This window comes from Rhopalosiphum padi, chromosome 1, assembly GCF_020882245.1.
Source record: "Rhopalosiphum padi isolate XX-2018 chromosome 1, ASM2088224v1, whole genome shotgun sequence".
Lineage (NCBI taxonomy): Eukaryota > Metazoa > Arthropoda > Insecta > Hemiptera > Aphididae > Rhopalosiphum > Rhopalosiphum padi.
Window position 1 is genome coordinate 27,688,470 of NC_083597.1, and position 18,544 is coordinate 27,707,013.

General features: G+C 24.0%; 1 protein-coding gene across 1 annotated transcript; it reads right to left on the bottom strand.

The window, feature by feature from the left end:
- Positions 1–361: 361 nt before the first annotated feature.
- On the bottom strand, positions 362–13,313 carry LOC132917138 (protein yellow). The gene is made up of 5 exons (XM_060977733.1): positions 13,196–13,313; positions 12,882–13,088; positions 3,396–3,581; positions 2,004–2,291; positions 362–1,440 (listed from the first exon to the last, which is right to left on the bottom strand). Exons 1-5 carry the CDS (start codon positions 13,218–13,220, stop codon positions 878–880), a joined length of 1,269 nt encoding a protein of 422 aa, XP_060833716.1. The 5' UTR covers positions 13,221–13,313; the 3' UTR covers positions 362–877.
- Positions 13,314–18,544: the final 5,231 nt, after the last annotated feature.

The following is an 18,544-nucleotide window of genomic DNA, read 5'->3' on the forward strand; positions in this document are numbered from 1 at the left end:
CTAATTTTGGAGTATAGTTAGCTGACATAATATTATATATTGTTCACTTATAATTTATATTATATTTAAATTAAAATTACCATTCATCGGAAGGATGCCAAAAATCGAACGAGAAAAAGTTAAATTATTGTACTGATTTGAAAAAAGAGTTGATAATTAAACACTTGATAAATTTCGTTAAGATTAGGTACGTTAAACCGAACATTTAACAAGAGCAACAGTAACGCATACACACTGGACGACGAATGTGTGTAAACTGTATATATTATGGTGTTATTATTATTTTTTTTCTGTGCATTATCGGTAAACTATAAATATAAACTAAAATTATTGTTATTATATAAAAAAAATTAAACAACAATTTTATATAAGAGCAGTTTATTTTTATTCACAATAAATATTTGAATTACAAATTGTTTGTGTGTACTTATCTGTTGAATAACTGGTATTGAATCATGTACACTATAATTTTATAATGTACAACTTTAAATTTACTTATTAACTAATTCATTTTAAAAGGTAAATTGTGATTACACTACAGCAAGATATTTACAAAATAATATAATTTAAATATTATTTAAAGTTAAGGTATTTTTGTTAATAAATGCAAATGTAAATGCATTTAGAATTAAATACGCTTAACGTTTTGCATATACGTTTTTATACGTTTTTGATAATAAATAAAAATAAATACAATGAAATATACAAAGTTCAATACTTTTTGTTTTCTAAAATTTGAAACGAACAGTTGACTGATAGAAACATATTCCACTTCCCACAGGTTATCTTCTACTAACTTTTTTTGTAAATGAATTTGTTAGAATAATAATGTATACTATACAATATGTATATTGAAATATTTCAAATTGTTTTGTTTTTAATATACTTTAGAGATGACATAATTTGAATGTTCGTGTGGAATGTAAGTATTGCTTGCACAAACTGTACCAGCTAAAGCCGAATCGGCAGTTGCGTAGAAAATACGGAAGTTGATATCGTTGAAATCAAGTTTTGACAATAAATGAACGGGCATTCTATCGGAAATAACCCAAAGGTTGTTTAACGAATCTACTTTGACGTCACTGGGGAAAATCAAAGCTTCGTCGTCCACTTCAATAATTCCCAAATTTTTAGGTTCATAAGGAAGTCTAGAATTCCAACAGCCTACAGCATTCCGATCGATCAAATTGAAATAAAGAATTCCATCATCATGCATGTAGTGTGCAGTAATATGACCACCTTCACCTCTGGATGGTAATACAACGAAGTCGTGATATATTTCTTCTGAAGTAAGTTTGGGATTACGTAAGATTTCTGTGGAAACGGCAAACTCGCGATTGCTGGCTAGTGGGTGGAAGAATAATAATCGGAAACCACTTTCAGTAATCGGTGATAGCGTAATACCAAATATTCCTTCCTCTCCCCATTGGAAGTTGATACCTGGAAATTTATAATATGCAAATAAAAACAAATGTATTCAACTATGGAAATAAGTTTTTCAATAATAAGTAAAATATTCTCGAACCTTATGTTTTAATATTTTTATTAAAATAATACGTTTTAGACAATTTTATATGAATTATAAATAATTGAAAATATGAAAATATTTTTTATTTTTATAAATAGTTATACGTATATTGATTATTATGTTTAAGATTAGAAATTCTGATCAAAAACGAGAAAACTGAATTAACGATTAAATATTTTACTTTGAAATTTTCAATATTTTAATAGAAAAAAAAAACATTTAACATGTTTAAAGTTCATCACGAACTGTAATTTTGTTTTAAATTTTAAACAGAGCGAGGAAGTTATTAATATTATGATGTGTTTCTTTTACAGGTGTTATCAGAAAACACTGTTTGTGACTGTTAATATTAAATAATCGAAATATAAATTCAAATATGAAATTAACCTCGAACGTTCAAATGTAAGAATATAAATATAATTTATTTAGTGTGTTGCTACAAATTTAAAGCATTAGTAAAACATTTCATATTTACCTCCGATGTTATAATCTCCCGCTAATGGATCGGGCATCAAAAAACTGTGTGTATGTCTCCACGATGTGTTTGATTCCCAGCTGTATGATATTAAACCGTAGCCCAATTCATCAGATGCGTACAAAAACGTGTCTTCACATCCTTTAGATCCAATATCAATGGCAATATTAGCAATAAATGTTCGGTCATTTGTATCTTCTGGTCTTAAATTGTATTTCCTTAAAACCTTGTCTGTGGTTAAATCAAACACATGGATTGCGTATGGGCATACTTGCTTTGTTGTATTACCTATTTAAAATAAATTAAATAAAGAGTATGATTATATCTGTACATTATATTTAAAATGTTATTTCTTGACCGTTTATAAAGTATTTGTTATAAATTGATTAAAATTTAAAACTGTATGATATAACTTGTTTATTGTTAAAAACAGAATATTTAAGTATCCAATAAGGTTCATCATACATTAAACCGTTATGGATTTTATTAATAAAATGTAATTCAAGAAAAAATACTCAAATACTGCAGACCTTATTGCAAAAACTTATTCGAAAATGTACTCTCTCGTAGGGGGGAAAAATACATTTTCTACCGGTTAAGCAATTGTTCAATTCAATTATTTGGTGTAAGACCGTATCTCCTGATTAATTAACAGCCATCAATTTCGTTGCTCAACGAGATGAGGGATGATTGTTCATGGGTGGTAACTTGGTTACTACTTTAAAGTCCCCCCCTACACCGTAGTTTTCTTTCTAATTCTTCCTCACCTATGTATCTAAGAGTAGAGAGTATGAGGGTGAACGGACTAAAAGCGACCAACAATGTTGACGCAACCTTAATATCTCGCGTCCTGAAAACCGCTGACTAACAAACAACTATAGTCAATTTAATGTGTGAATGGCTGAGGAAATATTATACATACATACTATATGTAGTTCAAAAAAAACGTGCCAAAAAAACAAATAGAATTGTGTAAATAAAAAATGTACGAACAATGATCATAATATTATTAACAAACACGGTTAATGCGAAAAAAAATAGTCAAGAATGGTCTGACATTGAATAAGAAGTACAATAATTGCATTCACATACAGATTCTTTAAGAAATAAAGCTAATACAAATGAAAAACACTTGTCATGAGTTGTATAATTCTTTAAAAAATATGTTTATGGCGAATTTGCTAAATATATTGTCACGATGTCTATCTTGTATTTTATTTTATTGTATAGGTCCTATATTGCCATAGGATTTGGGTTAAATAAATGTGGCATAATATAAATACGACGTATATACTGTATTTTAATGTCAATATATTTAAAAAAAAAAAATTAATTTATTAATGGAATTCTCGCAAGTCTGTCGAATTAAAACATTTTTGAAATTTAACTTACCAATTCCAACAGTTCCAGAATCCAAAACCCAAAGTCTGTTACAGCTGTCCGCTTTTACTCTGTATGTAGTTGTCAAACCATCACAGTTACCCTCTCTGTTGTAAGCCCAATTTGGGTATGGTGTCAATTTTGGTGATTGAGTTGAACTTACGTCCAATGGTATGTAATTTAATGTAGAAGGAACTCCTAAAATAAAAAAAAATAAAACAACCACAATAAGAAATAATAATAATAATTAGTTTGATTAAAATAATAAATCATGATAAAATAAATAATAATTAGTATTTTTCGAAAATATATTCACGTTAATAAATGTTCGTGATCAAATGGGCGATTTTTTCCTCAACAATTATCTTACGACTTAAATAATTATTTGAAAAACCTCAATACATTTAACCTAATCTCTTATTATAGTTGTATGATTGTAATATTAGGTATACCATAAATAAATATGCAAAGTGCATGATTAATATTCATTAAAAATGGTTACTTTGTTATAAACATATTATTCAACTAGGTAACGAAAACCCGATTAACGTTGAAGGAATTATTTAATTATAGTAATTATATTGTTGAAATATTATTAATATATGCAACTATATATTATTGTATTATTATGATTTATGTTGATATTTGAGTAATTTTATTATACAAACGTGGGTATCTGGAATTTTATTCTCCTTAAAATAAGTAATACATAGTCTAAAATGGAATATTAATATTAAAAATTAATTTTCTCTTTTATTTTTAACAGCATCAAATTTTTAATTTTTAAATAGAAATTCGTGTTTTTTAATAAATTTTTTTTTTTTGGAAAATACTAAGGTATGATATTAAATATTTAATCTGTATTTTATTTAATAGAGATTTTCAATAAATGGCAAAATTATAATGTACTAGAATAGAATAACAGTTATTTTATCTTTTTGAAAATTGTTTTTTCTTAACAATCGGTTATGATTAATTAAATATTTGTTAATAGTATTAAATCCACCGAAGAAATACTTGCAAAATTATCGACTTCAATTTGATTATTTTTTTTTTTTTATTTATATTTTTTAAAATGCACGAAATGTGTGTATGTCGTAATCTTCTCTACATTTCAAATATTGTAGTCAACTAAATTAAAACTCATCATATCATCAGAATAATAGAAATTAATTATTGCCAATGTTTGTTTGGTTTGTGGTAAGTATAAAAATCAGCCACGATAGTCACGAAGATTTTGATCTATTGTCCGGTCTCCGGGACAAATTAGGAAACATCGAAAAATGGGACCCACTAAATCGACCAATTAGTGCGGGTCGCGTGTAAATACTGTAAAACCTATTCAAGCTATGCTATTTTAGAACCAGCTCCCATTCGTACGGTGAACAAACACATTTTTACTGTGACCAGGAAACGGATGTACGTGTTTTTTCCATGCATCGAATTGTTTGTGTTTTCTCGGAAAGGTTAAAATGTTAATTCATTGATCCAAACCTTGTTTTCAATTCACCACGAAGTGACAACGAACAAAATAGAATTGTTTATCGAGGAAACAATTAGATGTTAAACTAAACGGGTTTTACTGTAATATGTCGATACTAAAGTGAACAATACTGTAACCTTTTAGTAATTTATTTAATATTTTGTTTTTCTCTAAGTGCTTTTCATATATGGTTAGCTCATCATCCATACATATTATATTCATAGGATATGGGTACCTTGTTTGATCTGTAGATAATAAATAACTGTTCAAATTTTTTAATAATTAAACATTAAGATAAAATGCAGACGATGAACACGGGAAATATTTCTAATAATTAACATGTCATATTATCATTGTTTAGAGACCAAGTTTTTTTAATTTTTTTTTTTTATAAAATTGAGAATTATTAATAAGAATAATCATTGATTGAAAAACAGCTACCGATAAAAATATAATGAAGCACATTTAATTTAATTATTAACTTATTACTTATTTAGTTATTTATATAATATTATCTTCATTCTTTGAACTTATACCTATGGTAAAATATTGTCATGTTTTAATACACACATAGATATTATGTATTTATTATGATTGGCAATTGCTGAAATTGTCATAATATATAAATATTATATATTTATTTATATCTTACAATAATATAAATCATTTAAATATGCATCAGAATTGTGTATTCAAATCATGTGCTTTAGTAGATTTTGGGTATGTTGTGACTTTGGGAATCACGTTTGTTGACTATAAAAGGGGAAAACTCATGCATACCGTATTGTCATTTCAGAATAATCTACGTGTACTGAAAATATGTTACTTCTTTTTTACTATTTTAGGTACTAAGATATAAAACATTTTTCTAAAATCAATTTTTATATTCACAAAAAGATTAAAATAAATATCAACATAATCTTAAAATAACTTAAAATTCTTACACTCGTTATTTATATTTTTAATGAAAAGCGTAGGTACTATGATTTCGACTTAGTTAATAATTTTCAAATATTTAAAATATTCATTAATAAAATATGTATTATAATTTATATTATAAAATTGAAAAATATGGATAATTATTTATTATTAATTTAATTTTATCGTATTTACAATTGAATTAAATAATAAAAAAAAAAAATAAGAATAATATACATGATTAAAAATGTATGTTCTATTATAATAATTCAAAAAAATGTTTTATCTTGCTATAAACTATATTAATGGAATATTAAACTTTACGTATATATAGTTGAACAGTGAAATGATTTTTGTTAGTTAAATAATGAATATAGGTAGGTACTAGTTATATAAATGGAATATAGATACGTAATATATTGCTGTACAAGTAAACAAAAAAGTGTCAAATTGTTTCCACTGTCTTATAAGTTATAAGTAATAAAAATGGAAAAATAAAATAATGCATACATTATAAAGTCAATGAGGAGAAAAAGTGAGAGGTCACTGAAGATACCTAAGTTTAAGCGGATAAGAATATTGTTTGCAAAAAGCAAGTTTTTCAATTGCTAGAGGGGTATTGGTTTAGCGTAAAAAGCATGGGATGCAAAAATAATTATCTCGGTAGTAAAAACTTGAACGGCAAACAATGACAGCTCATAATTTTTAGCGCCTCTGCCAAAAGTTTTGGTGTTTCTGAATGGAAGAAAGCCGAGAAATGACGCTGCTTTGTTGCGTTAATTATACAGTCTTAACAACAACAAAACAAAATGTCTCTGCCAATAATTTGTTTCGGAAATTACATACAAATTAATTAAATATCAATTTGTTCCAATTGTAATTTTGTTAATAAATGTAACTTACAAACTACTACGTCCCTACAAAAAAAAAAAAAATCAACTAAATGTAAATAAATGTATTATACTTTTTAAATATTTACGATAAAATTATAAAAACGCATAATAAATGTTACTTAGTCAGAGATGATATATAATAGAAAGAATTAAAATATATTTTGAAGTTCGAACTTGATATGGTATAAGCTATATGATAATATCAGCATAATACATAACTTCATTTATACATTTTATAGTACCTAATGTTAAGAATGTGAACAGAGTCAAACATATATTTTTTGATTATAAAAGTTCGTCAAAAACATAAATTATCATCATTAAATATGTAATTATATGCAAACATATTTTGGGGAAAAATAATATATTTATAGATTTAAAAAAATATACCAACCAAATATTTTGTACATATTATCGTTAATGATTTTTCATAAGTAATTTATTTTAATAAACAAATTGTATATTATTTTTCTGTCTAAGCAACGAACAGTTATCAGCGCTTTTAGCTTGGACAACGTTTTCACTCGTTTCTTATTTTACTTTTTAGATTATTGTTTCTTCGTAAACGCCAAAAACATCGTGCCCACCTCTTCTATAGTTTTGACACTGTTACCGAATTTTGATATTTTGTAATTGGAATTCTTTTAAAAACTATGAACTGTTTCTCGTTAATAACACAATGTCAGATTTTTAGAAATTTCAGCATTTTTGATTATATTACATAACGAAAGTTGTACTTGAATACTTAAATACTTATAAAAATAATTATGCCCTTGGGAGTAAGGTTATTATTTATTTAATAACTATGTTATAAACAGTAGAATTTCAAGGAAAAATATGTTTTCAACATTTTATTACGTATTAATCTTCTATGGTCTTATATTTTTTTATCAATAATTGACTGATAATATTTGTACAAAAAAACGATATTGATTCAAACAGTTTTATCAATATAAAATTATTATAGTTGCATTAATATAATATGATACATTCATAGTTATAATAATAACAATTAGAGTAATAATGTGAATTAAAATTAATGTATATCTGTTATAAATATTATGATACAAATTAAATTAATTTTATATTTATTTAGATATATCAATGTATTATTATACAGAGTGTTTCAAAAGTCTTCATCCGATTACAAATTTATATAGTTCGGAAATCGTTAGCCGCAGGTAAATTACCTATATACTAATCGAAAGATAACTTAAAATAAACTTGGTTATCTAACTTTTCATTAGTATATGGGTGTTTACTAGTGGCTAACGTTTGCCGAGCTATATACATTTGTAATCGGATGAAGACTTTTGATACACCCTGTATAATAATACAAAGTAAAAATATTTAAATTTTCAAGTCGATATTCTTGCAAAAATATGTGTTAAGAACTTGAAATGTTTTTTTTAACATGAGTTTTTAAAAGGTTCATTAAGAATATAAAAAAGAAAAGTGCTATATACAAATAATATTATATGTCTATATTATGTACAAAGAATGACATATTTATAATATGGATACATCATGAAGGGATCACACAAATCGCATGGTTATCTATAATAGAGCATTTATTGGTTAGTGACGATTAAATGAAACTTTTTATAAAGTAAAATAATCGTTTGAACTTTTTTTCGCTTTAGACTACGAATCATCTAAATTCAACTGCATTAAAAGTTATAATATATTTATCAGAGCAATCAACTTGCATGTACCTAAATCGTAAATCGAATAGATTTTTTTTTACAAATAAATGTTTTTTTCCCGGAAGTGTCTATGAAGCATTAAACATCTAAGTACAATGAATGCTCAAAAATAAAATAAAAAATTACGATATTAATAATTTTAATGAACGAATACATGAATAATATAAAATGAATATTGAGAATTCTGTCGATAGAAAGTAATAAATGTAAGTTAAAATAATAACAAATAAAAAAAAAAACAAATTAGAACATTTTTTTTTTTCTATTTTTTTTTTGTTTTTAGTAAAATTAATTTAAATCATGTATGCATAGAATATCATAGAAATACCATTTCTTCTGTATGATATATTTAAATAAAAAATAAAATAAAATAATAACTATCGAAGTATTTCCTTATACGAATATTGTTAGCTCATTTAAAAATTATTTTACTGTTATTTTATAACACATTTTAGATAGTTACTGAGTAATACATTTTTTTGACGAAATGAATCTTCATTAGTACCTATATTTAGATAGTACGTAATTTGTGCAAAACTATTTACATAATGATGAAACTTGCAATATGTTATTTTACACCAAGTTACCCGAAAACGATTTCTGACCTAGAAATCACGACATACTAACCACATGTGGTCGAAGGTCAATTAAAGCTACTCAGCCTGAAGCAATGACTACATTATACTTCTAGACACTCAAATTAAATACGATTTATGTACTATGGCATTTTGGTCTCTGTTAGTATAAATTTTATAACATCAAAAATCGAACCCTTTCATTTGTTAGGTACGTGATGTTTTTTAATAATACTTGTATTTTTATTCACAGTAATTTTCATCATAAAATCAAAAGTTAAGTCAAGGTTGTAAGATTACAATTTAAGAAAATAATTGATCTAAGGGCATTGAATTCTTGTATTTTCCTCCTTCATATAATTATACTGATATAAAATTAGTTTTTTTTTTGTCGTCTGGTTGCAGTTTGTGCAATTGTACCTATTTTTTTTATGGATATACTTGACCCGTGTATAATGGTATTTTGTTTATTTCTACAATGATTATATTATGTGCAAACAGTACAGTTAAATTAATATTGACTACAAGCCTATAAATATAGAATTTTTGGAATTAAATACAATATTAAAATAGTAATATATAATGTTGTAATATAAATATGGCATGTAAGATTCTTTAATCAAAAAAGGTAATTGAGTTTTCGTTAAAATAGTTTCTAAATTGTATATACTATTCTATGACTCAATATATTTGTTTTTACTATTGATATCAAACTATATTTTTATTATGCAGCGTTAAAAACTAAGTATTATATTATAATATATATTGGTAATTAAGTATTTAGCATACAGTCAGTAAATGATAAAGTTGTATTTATTTAATTTATTTTTAAAGGTGTGTTTTTAAATTATGACGATCGTATTATATATCAGTTATCAGTAGTCAAAAAATTCAACTAGAATAGAAAAAAAAAAATCACTGTTCCATCATACAATTTAGACATATAACTAATATAGCCAATGAAATAAAAACAATAATACTTAATTACGAAATCAGTACTATCTCAAGTCTATTATTATAGTTTGATTTTCATACATCGCAACTACACGTGAAATATTATATTGTCGTAGTATAAAAGTAAGTCTTATAATATTTTAGAAAATCCATAAAAGTATACAATTTTGTTTTAGCTTTTGAATAAATAATAAATAATTAATCTTTTTTTGAAACTATATTACTGTGACAATAATTACAAAATGTAATCAACATTATATTATGCTTTATCTTGTTTAATATAGAATATTAAAGTTTACAAATGAAATAATTGTATCACGATATATTATATTTTTTTTGTACAGTAAACTGTTAATTTTTTTTAAATAATTCAAAACATATGAAAACTAAAAAGTTTGTAAAATAATGGATAACTCGATTTAAAAACCCATAGGATATCCCACGATTGATTGTACCATTAACACGTCTTGAAAAATCGGTAACGAAGCTATAATAGGAGCTCATATATTATAATGTTTTTATTTTTTTCCGTTTTCCTGAATGATTCCTAATGGTTTTTATGTGTAACTTAATTTTTTATTTATCCAATGAATACATTTGTCAACATTGTAAGAGAACCATAAAAAAAATTATTATTATTATTATAATATAGTGAATTCTATTTTTGCACAGTATAATATATTGTTTAATAATTTAAAATATTAATTTTATATAAATTAACATAAGTAATGAAGAAATTCAGGCAATTTATTAACTTAGTATAGTAAATTATTTCCGAACATATTTTCAATTTTACATTAATATTGGCAAGTATTGTAATGACACGAATTATGAAAAACAAGCGCGCAAATTGGCAACTCATTTATTTAAAAAATAGTTGTTCCTATTGATTTTATAAAAATAAAACATTAGTAGACAAAAGCATTAATGATAACAAAAAAAAAAAAATATGATTTTCCATATTTTTTTTATTATAAGACGATTGTGTACTTTAAAATTAAACTGTTTATGGTACAAATAATGAATTATTTAATAACATGATTAATAAATATTTTTTCTGTTGAATATTTTTCACTATAATTCACAATAATTTTAGAAAAACTATATAATTCAGTCAGAGATTGTCAGTTTTGTCAAAATTATAGTAAAAATGCTCTAAATACCTACACCAAGTTATAATTTTAATATAAAGATTTTTGAATATTTTCCAAATATAGATTAAATTTAATGACAAACACGTGCCATTATATTTTCTTTAAAAAATATATATTTATATATATCAAACTTATTTGACTGATTTGAAATATAAATATAATGTTTTACACATTTGTATAGTAATATTATGTACCTATTTTATCACATTATGCATTTCGTTTCAAACCATTGACATTTTATTGTGAAGAGTTGTACATGAAGAGTGGTAGTGATGTGCAAGAACAAAATTTTTAAACGCTCTTTTTATTCCAATAGCTCCAGAGAGACCTGTAGTACGGTTTTTAAGGATAAGGTAGGGTAAAAGGACATTTCCTCTAGCGTATACATTTACATTTTACTCTTGGGAAATTCACACAGGCGGTAATAAAATAACAATAGTCGAAGCATACACACACCGATCAACTCTTTTTGCCTTTACGCAAAACGATTGCTTGGAATTACATTTTTCGCCGTTTTTGAACTATAAAATGAGACGTGTTTTTAAACCAACTCTTGGACTTTACAGATTTTAGAATGTTGTTTAATATATAAAAAGTATCTTTTAATTGTAATATCAAGAAAAAAAAAATTAAATGACAATATTAATCACAAATTTTAGTATATACAGCAGTTCAAAATGTGATAATTTTAAAAATGTATTCAAAATATAGATAACTACAGTAGAAATGTAAAATAATATAACAACATATTTGTAATTTACATACTTGTTTGTTAATAGTTTTTTTTTTTATCCTAATCAAAAATTAATGAGTCAATTATTCCTTTTTTTTAAAAATTTTATTTTATTTTGATTATAATGTTAAAATTATTTTATTAAATTAGGAATAGCTTTTAAATTTTGCGGTATAAAAAGTAGTGTTTTCTTAAAATTAAGAGTGCAAATGATTTTTTTTTAAATTTAAATATACGAGTATATAATATGTAAAACTAAATTTACAATCAGTGACGTATATGATATTTAAAAAAAACACGAATGATAGAAAAAATAAGTCATCCAACCACAAAAATTTTTGAGTTACCTCAATTTCTAATTTAGATTATTTATAAATAAATGTTAATCGTTTTATAAAAAATTGCACCGTTTATGTTTTAATAATAAAATAATTTTAATTATACAATATAGATATATGAAAGGTATTGAAAACATGATTGATTATTTATCATCAACTCCTCCTGTGTATTATAATTGAATAATTTGTCGGTATTTAGACATAACGATGTTATTTATTTTAATATTCGAAAAAAATTCAATATTTTAATATAATTTAAATATTATACGAATAATTAATTCACTAATCTATGTTCTTATTTTTTTTTTCTATAAAATTGACAGGGAATAAATGTCATGTAACTTGATAAATTAGTTGTAATTTTAAGTAGTAGTACGTGTTAAGTAGTTTTTGTTTTGGAAATATCTGACATATATATATATATTTATTAAATAAAGTCATTGATACATTTTATTTAAATACTTACTGAAATACAACAACTTACGCAGTATAATAATACGTGAAAAAGAAACTATACTTTAAAATTAGATATGTAACTTCATTATCAACTGTCAAGTAAGTTAAAATGCTATCAGAAAAATAAACTTTAAACTTAATTACATTTTTGGAGAACTCCTACAATTCAAATGATATATATTATATACGAATACGACAAATCGATGTTATCAACAGTAGTATACGTGTATATGTAGCTAATTTGCTTAAATTGTATTTTAAATTAAAATAAACATTTAAAAATATTACCGTTACTCCATCTTGGAACAGTGACGAACAGTTTATTTCTCCATACTTCGATTCCCACCGGCAAATTGTTTTCCGGCACGAATTCTCCTCGTTCTAATGCGTAATTTTTGTGTTCATCACTAGAAAATGTGTAATCTAACGATGACCATTTATATAACTCCGTTAGTTTTTGTAAAGCCGTGGCTGAGGCTAACAAACACGAAACCACTGAAAATTATATAAAAAAAAAAGAACATTTAATGAGTATACGCACAAGTGCATAAATTAATTCAATGAATTTAGATGTACAATTAAGTTGTTCGTGATTTACTCACAAACTATAACGGTGTGGAGCGACATGGCTATTTCTTGTTAACGATATCGATGGCGAATAATCGAATGACCAACTCTGTGTCGTTGGCCGTTAATTTATAAGCCTATTATAGTTACTGAATTTTTCAGAGAAAGTGGGAACCTGGTCGGTGGTCATACGTAATAATGATCATAACTAATAAAACGTCAATGTCATTAAATACCACAGAAATGCCGACCTATTTATAATATATAATCACACATTTTATTATTATTTTCATTTGTATATTATTATTATTATTATTATTATTACAATGATATAAGTACTTAAATTAATTAATGTACTTTATATTATTATGTTAATTATTTTCAAAAATGATTTCAACCAATACTCGTACAATATAATGTAGAATAAATATTTTAGATCGGTCCTTGATGAAAGCCTTCAGCACCCCCAAGTTAAAATTTAGCACCCCTTGTTTTTTATACCTAACAATTATTATGTATGTGAAATACCATCAATTGTCAACATTTTTAGCACCCCGCGTTTTAGAGGTATAGTTGCGCCTATGACTGTAATATACCAATGGCTCGGAAGTTAAGAATAAGTACATACGATAATTTAAATAATCAACATTATCTTATCTTATCTTATCCTTGATGAAAGCCTGACTGTAATATACCAATGGCTTGGAAGTTAAGAATAAGTACATACAATAATTTAAATAATAAACATTATGCTATCTTATCGCTATCTAACAAACATAATATTAAAAATATGTTTAAAAGTAAGACTTATATGTATATTACGATAGTATTAAAAATACAATATTCGTCTATAAGAATAGATTACCTGATAAAATAGTCAATGTAGTCAGCATGGTAAGCGTATTATATTAGTTCAACATAAAAAATAAATAAGCAAAATGTATTGTTAAAAACTAAAAACTTTGTACTATCGTTCAATAAAAATACAAGAGTTGTATAATTTAATTTGATTTAAATTTATTTATTTATTTACCTGTCCATTAAAATATTTGTATTTTTTAAACTGTTTAATGTATTTGGAAATCATATTAAAATGTATTCATACGTACGATTTTATATTGTTAAAATAAAAATATAATGTAAGAATTTCAAATAATATGCGATACAAATATTCATTTCTAGATTTTCATTTTATGAAGTGTACCTATTCATAATACATTTTAGTACTGTAATCACTAAGATCATCAGAATGGAAGTTTTAAAGAAAATTTCGAATTTTTTTTCTAAATCTCATTAGCAACAAAAATTGAAAATGACAACGTCAAAAGAGTTTATTAGACATATTTTTAACAAACACCTGTCTCGTTAAGTATTCGAGTGCATTTAAGTATTTAAAATACTTTATGTAAGTAAAGAAACTTTTATTACATTTATATTGAAAAATTCAAAATAACTAAGAACAAATCTAGTCATTCATCATCAGTCTACCTATAAATGTATTATTACTATCATAACTAATACATTTTTATTTGATTGAATTTTCTCCTTACTTATATATAAGTCCAATAACTTATTAAGATTTTTAAAACTCTTTTAAGCATATAATTTTTATAAATATTTGAAAAAAAAATTTATGAGATATAAATAGTGTTGTTACGACAAAGATTATTGTTCATGATATTTGTTTATATTATGTAATACATCATAAAATCCATAAAAACGTATTCAACATTAACATTTCAAATTTTATTTTATTTTTTTTTAATTTATAAAAAGCTTTATTTACAATCTATACAGAAAAGCAGAATAAGTAAATTGGATAATATAAATATCTTGATTGTCTTGATGGGGAAAACCGTCCATCAATAGTACCTCCTGTTTAATTTAGTGGGTTTATAAAGAGAAATGGTTTTTTTTTTTTGTTAGGTGGGCGTCTTTTGGCCAAAATTGTATTAACAATTTTTATATGTATCACGAGAATTTACTTTGAAACTACTTTGATATACTTTGAAAAATATTTAAATTTATATTTAAATACTTTTTAGTTTGATTATTTCATAAGTATTTCAAATATTTTTTTCTGGAAGAATCCTCATACAATATTAATGTACCAAGATCTTAAAAGTATACTATAGTATGCATAATAATATGCATAATTAATAAATTCAATTGTACGATAAAATTATGATAAATAATAATAAAAAAAAATACTCAAAATCAAACTGTGCTGCATAATAAGTTTCAAACATAAATCTTCATTGAGTTTTTCACTTTAATGAGCGTACTCAATTTAAATTCAATAATAGCATATTTTTATACGAAAAACAAATAAATCGCGTATAACTTACAAATTAACACCAATATACCTACCATCATAAAATTGTGTGATAAGGTTTGTGACTTAAACTGTTAGTGTAACTATTTTGAAAATTTCATACTGCACTCGTATAATATGTACTAATAATAAGTTACGGAAAGTTACAAACGTTTTTTTTTTTATCTACAAGATAATTAAAACCGTTATAACACTTTTTAATATTCAATTTGGAGTTGTTTTTTTTGTGAAAAAAATATAACTAAATTATCGATGTTTTTTTAATTTTGTAAGAAAAATGTATGAAAAACCAGGTATTATATTTTCAAGTTTTTTACAGGGATAAAATTTTTTTCAAATTAAAATGAAAAATATATATTAAAATTAATAATTGCATTAACTAAAAAAAAATGTTTAAAATTAATTATGATTAACAGCAAATCAATCAATGTAAAAAAAATATTATGTGCTAATTTTATATTTCATCTACATATTATTAACAATTGTATTATTAATATTATTTTTTTTAGTTGAAAATACAATTTCAATTTATTTATCAAAATATAATATAATTACCTATTTTAATTTTTAATTCAATACAATATTTAGATTTATTAATGATTCATTTTTAATTATCGATATTAACTTGAAAGATAAATAATTCACAAGTGGTGAAATAATATCATGGTCGAATAACAGAAAGGTATTTTGCAGACATGTAATATTAAAAGTAATGCAGGTCAAATGAGTACGTAGGCATCATAAAAAACTCGCGACTAAGTATAATTGTATTTCATTGCCAAATATGTTAATATTAGTAGTAGACTTGCATATTATTGTGTAATAAAAATAAATACATGGAAATTAAATGTAGTGTTCTTGGTAATAAAATGTAGCTTTGTATTAATATTGAGATTTAGTTTTCAATAATTTAAAATATTTATTTTTAGATGTAAAATATAATATTATATTAACATGCAGTTCTATAACACATACATTAAGTTCATTGCGTTCTTTATCATTGAAGATAAATGTGAAAAACAATTTAAGATATAAAAAAACTAAATACAGCAAGATAAATTTATATGTTAATATCACTGTCTACATAATTAAACTAAATACATTAAACCTTTTCAGTTTATTGTAGGATAAACTATAATATTATAGTATTTACGATTATCTGTTGATATCTATCTGCCATAAGTAATTGCAATTAGTGAATACAAATTATGATATCATATACCTAGAAATGTAAATTTCCTGCTACTACGAGTGTTGGTTTATTTATATTTGGATTACAGTTTGGGCAGTGTAAAATGTATGTTTTGGTGTAGTGATGTATTTTTTAAGTGAATTTAAATCCATAGAAAATAAACGATTTAGAAACGAGGCTCCTCAATTACAAAGTACCAATATACTAAATTGTACAAATTTAATATTTGAAAAATTATTGTTTTATGAATTTTGGTATTAAATCAATTATCATTAGAATTACAGAAAAGATAAGACTAACAGTACACACTGTTGTTAATATCTGCCAAACGATATTTATTAGAATTTTTTAAACATAATACCATGCTTAGCACATGATGAGTCACTAAAGAAGATAGTTTGCTCATTCCATTCTAAACCAAATAAAAAATAAATACAATTTAGCACAACATTAAAGAAATAATTTCCTCGTACAGCTCTGAAAAATATTAGTATCTATCCTTAACTTTATTTTCTTTTATTAAAAAAAAAAAAAAAAAATAGAATTTTATAAAATGGCCCTTGATGCAAAATAAGAACTTTTACATAACATAGTAATGGATTCTTATAAATCATTCCAATTTGTGTAAATACTAAATGTATGTATTATGTTTAATAATATGAATATGTACAAATGTAAAAGTTTAGTATATTATTTATATAATTGATACAATTATTTTTATATATATATTTTTATTGTATTTATATATATATAGAAATAAATGATTTATCATTTAGTTATTTACAGATCTATGGAATACACTGAATGTAGATATTGAAAATTATTAGTATTTATTATAGATAATATTAATAAATGCAAATCAGTTTCACTAACACTGAGCATCAGAAAAGACTTCAGATAAAGCGTTTTCTTATACATCTTTTTACATTATTTTATTTTCAATCTGCATTATTTTCTTGTTAAATTATTCAATTATTATGTTTACATTATTCTGAATAAGTATCAAAATTAAGCATAGAAAAAATAGTATCATTTTAAATTTGAATACTATAATAATTGTAATATGAATTTCTGTTGTTTGATAATGTTTGCATTGTTTTAAATAAAACACTGGGATATTATAAGATATATAATTACAAGTCATAAGGTAATACTGTAAAAACACTCATTAGTCATTATAATATTAAAGCCTACGAAAATACTAAGAAATTACATCCTTATACATTATTTTAGTTATATAACATTATTAATTATTTATTATATAATATAGGTAACACAAATTTATATATTATAGTAACTATTGTTAACACTATTGCCGAGAAAAAATTTCAATGTTTCTATTTATAAATAAAAACTATTTGGTTTATTTTTTTATTAAACGTTGGATCTTATAATAAATAAAAACGTCGAGCGACTATCCATTATAGGTACTAATATATAATTATTGATATTTAGCTTTAGAAATGATTAATATAGGTATCTATAACTTTTACATTTAAATTTTCTTAGTTAAAAATAAAATATTATATAAAAATAATAATATAAAACAATGGCAGTCATAGGTATAAATTATCAACACAAATAAAAACAAGAAAAATTAAGCTGGGATTTTATACGAGAAAAATTATTCAAATTAGATTAAATTGCTATTGAGTTATATTATTTTAAGTCATTCTGGTTAATACAAATGGAAAAAGTAAAAAAAAAAATTGAATAGAGAGTACACTAAAAGGATCGACATAGTATGGTTGGAGCTTTATTCTAACCTCAGCTGCCTTGTGACAAATGGAAAAGGGGATTAATAAATATTTATGACATTCCTCTTGGGAAAAAATGAACAGGTGAGTTACAACAGGA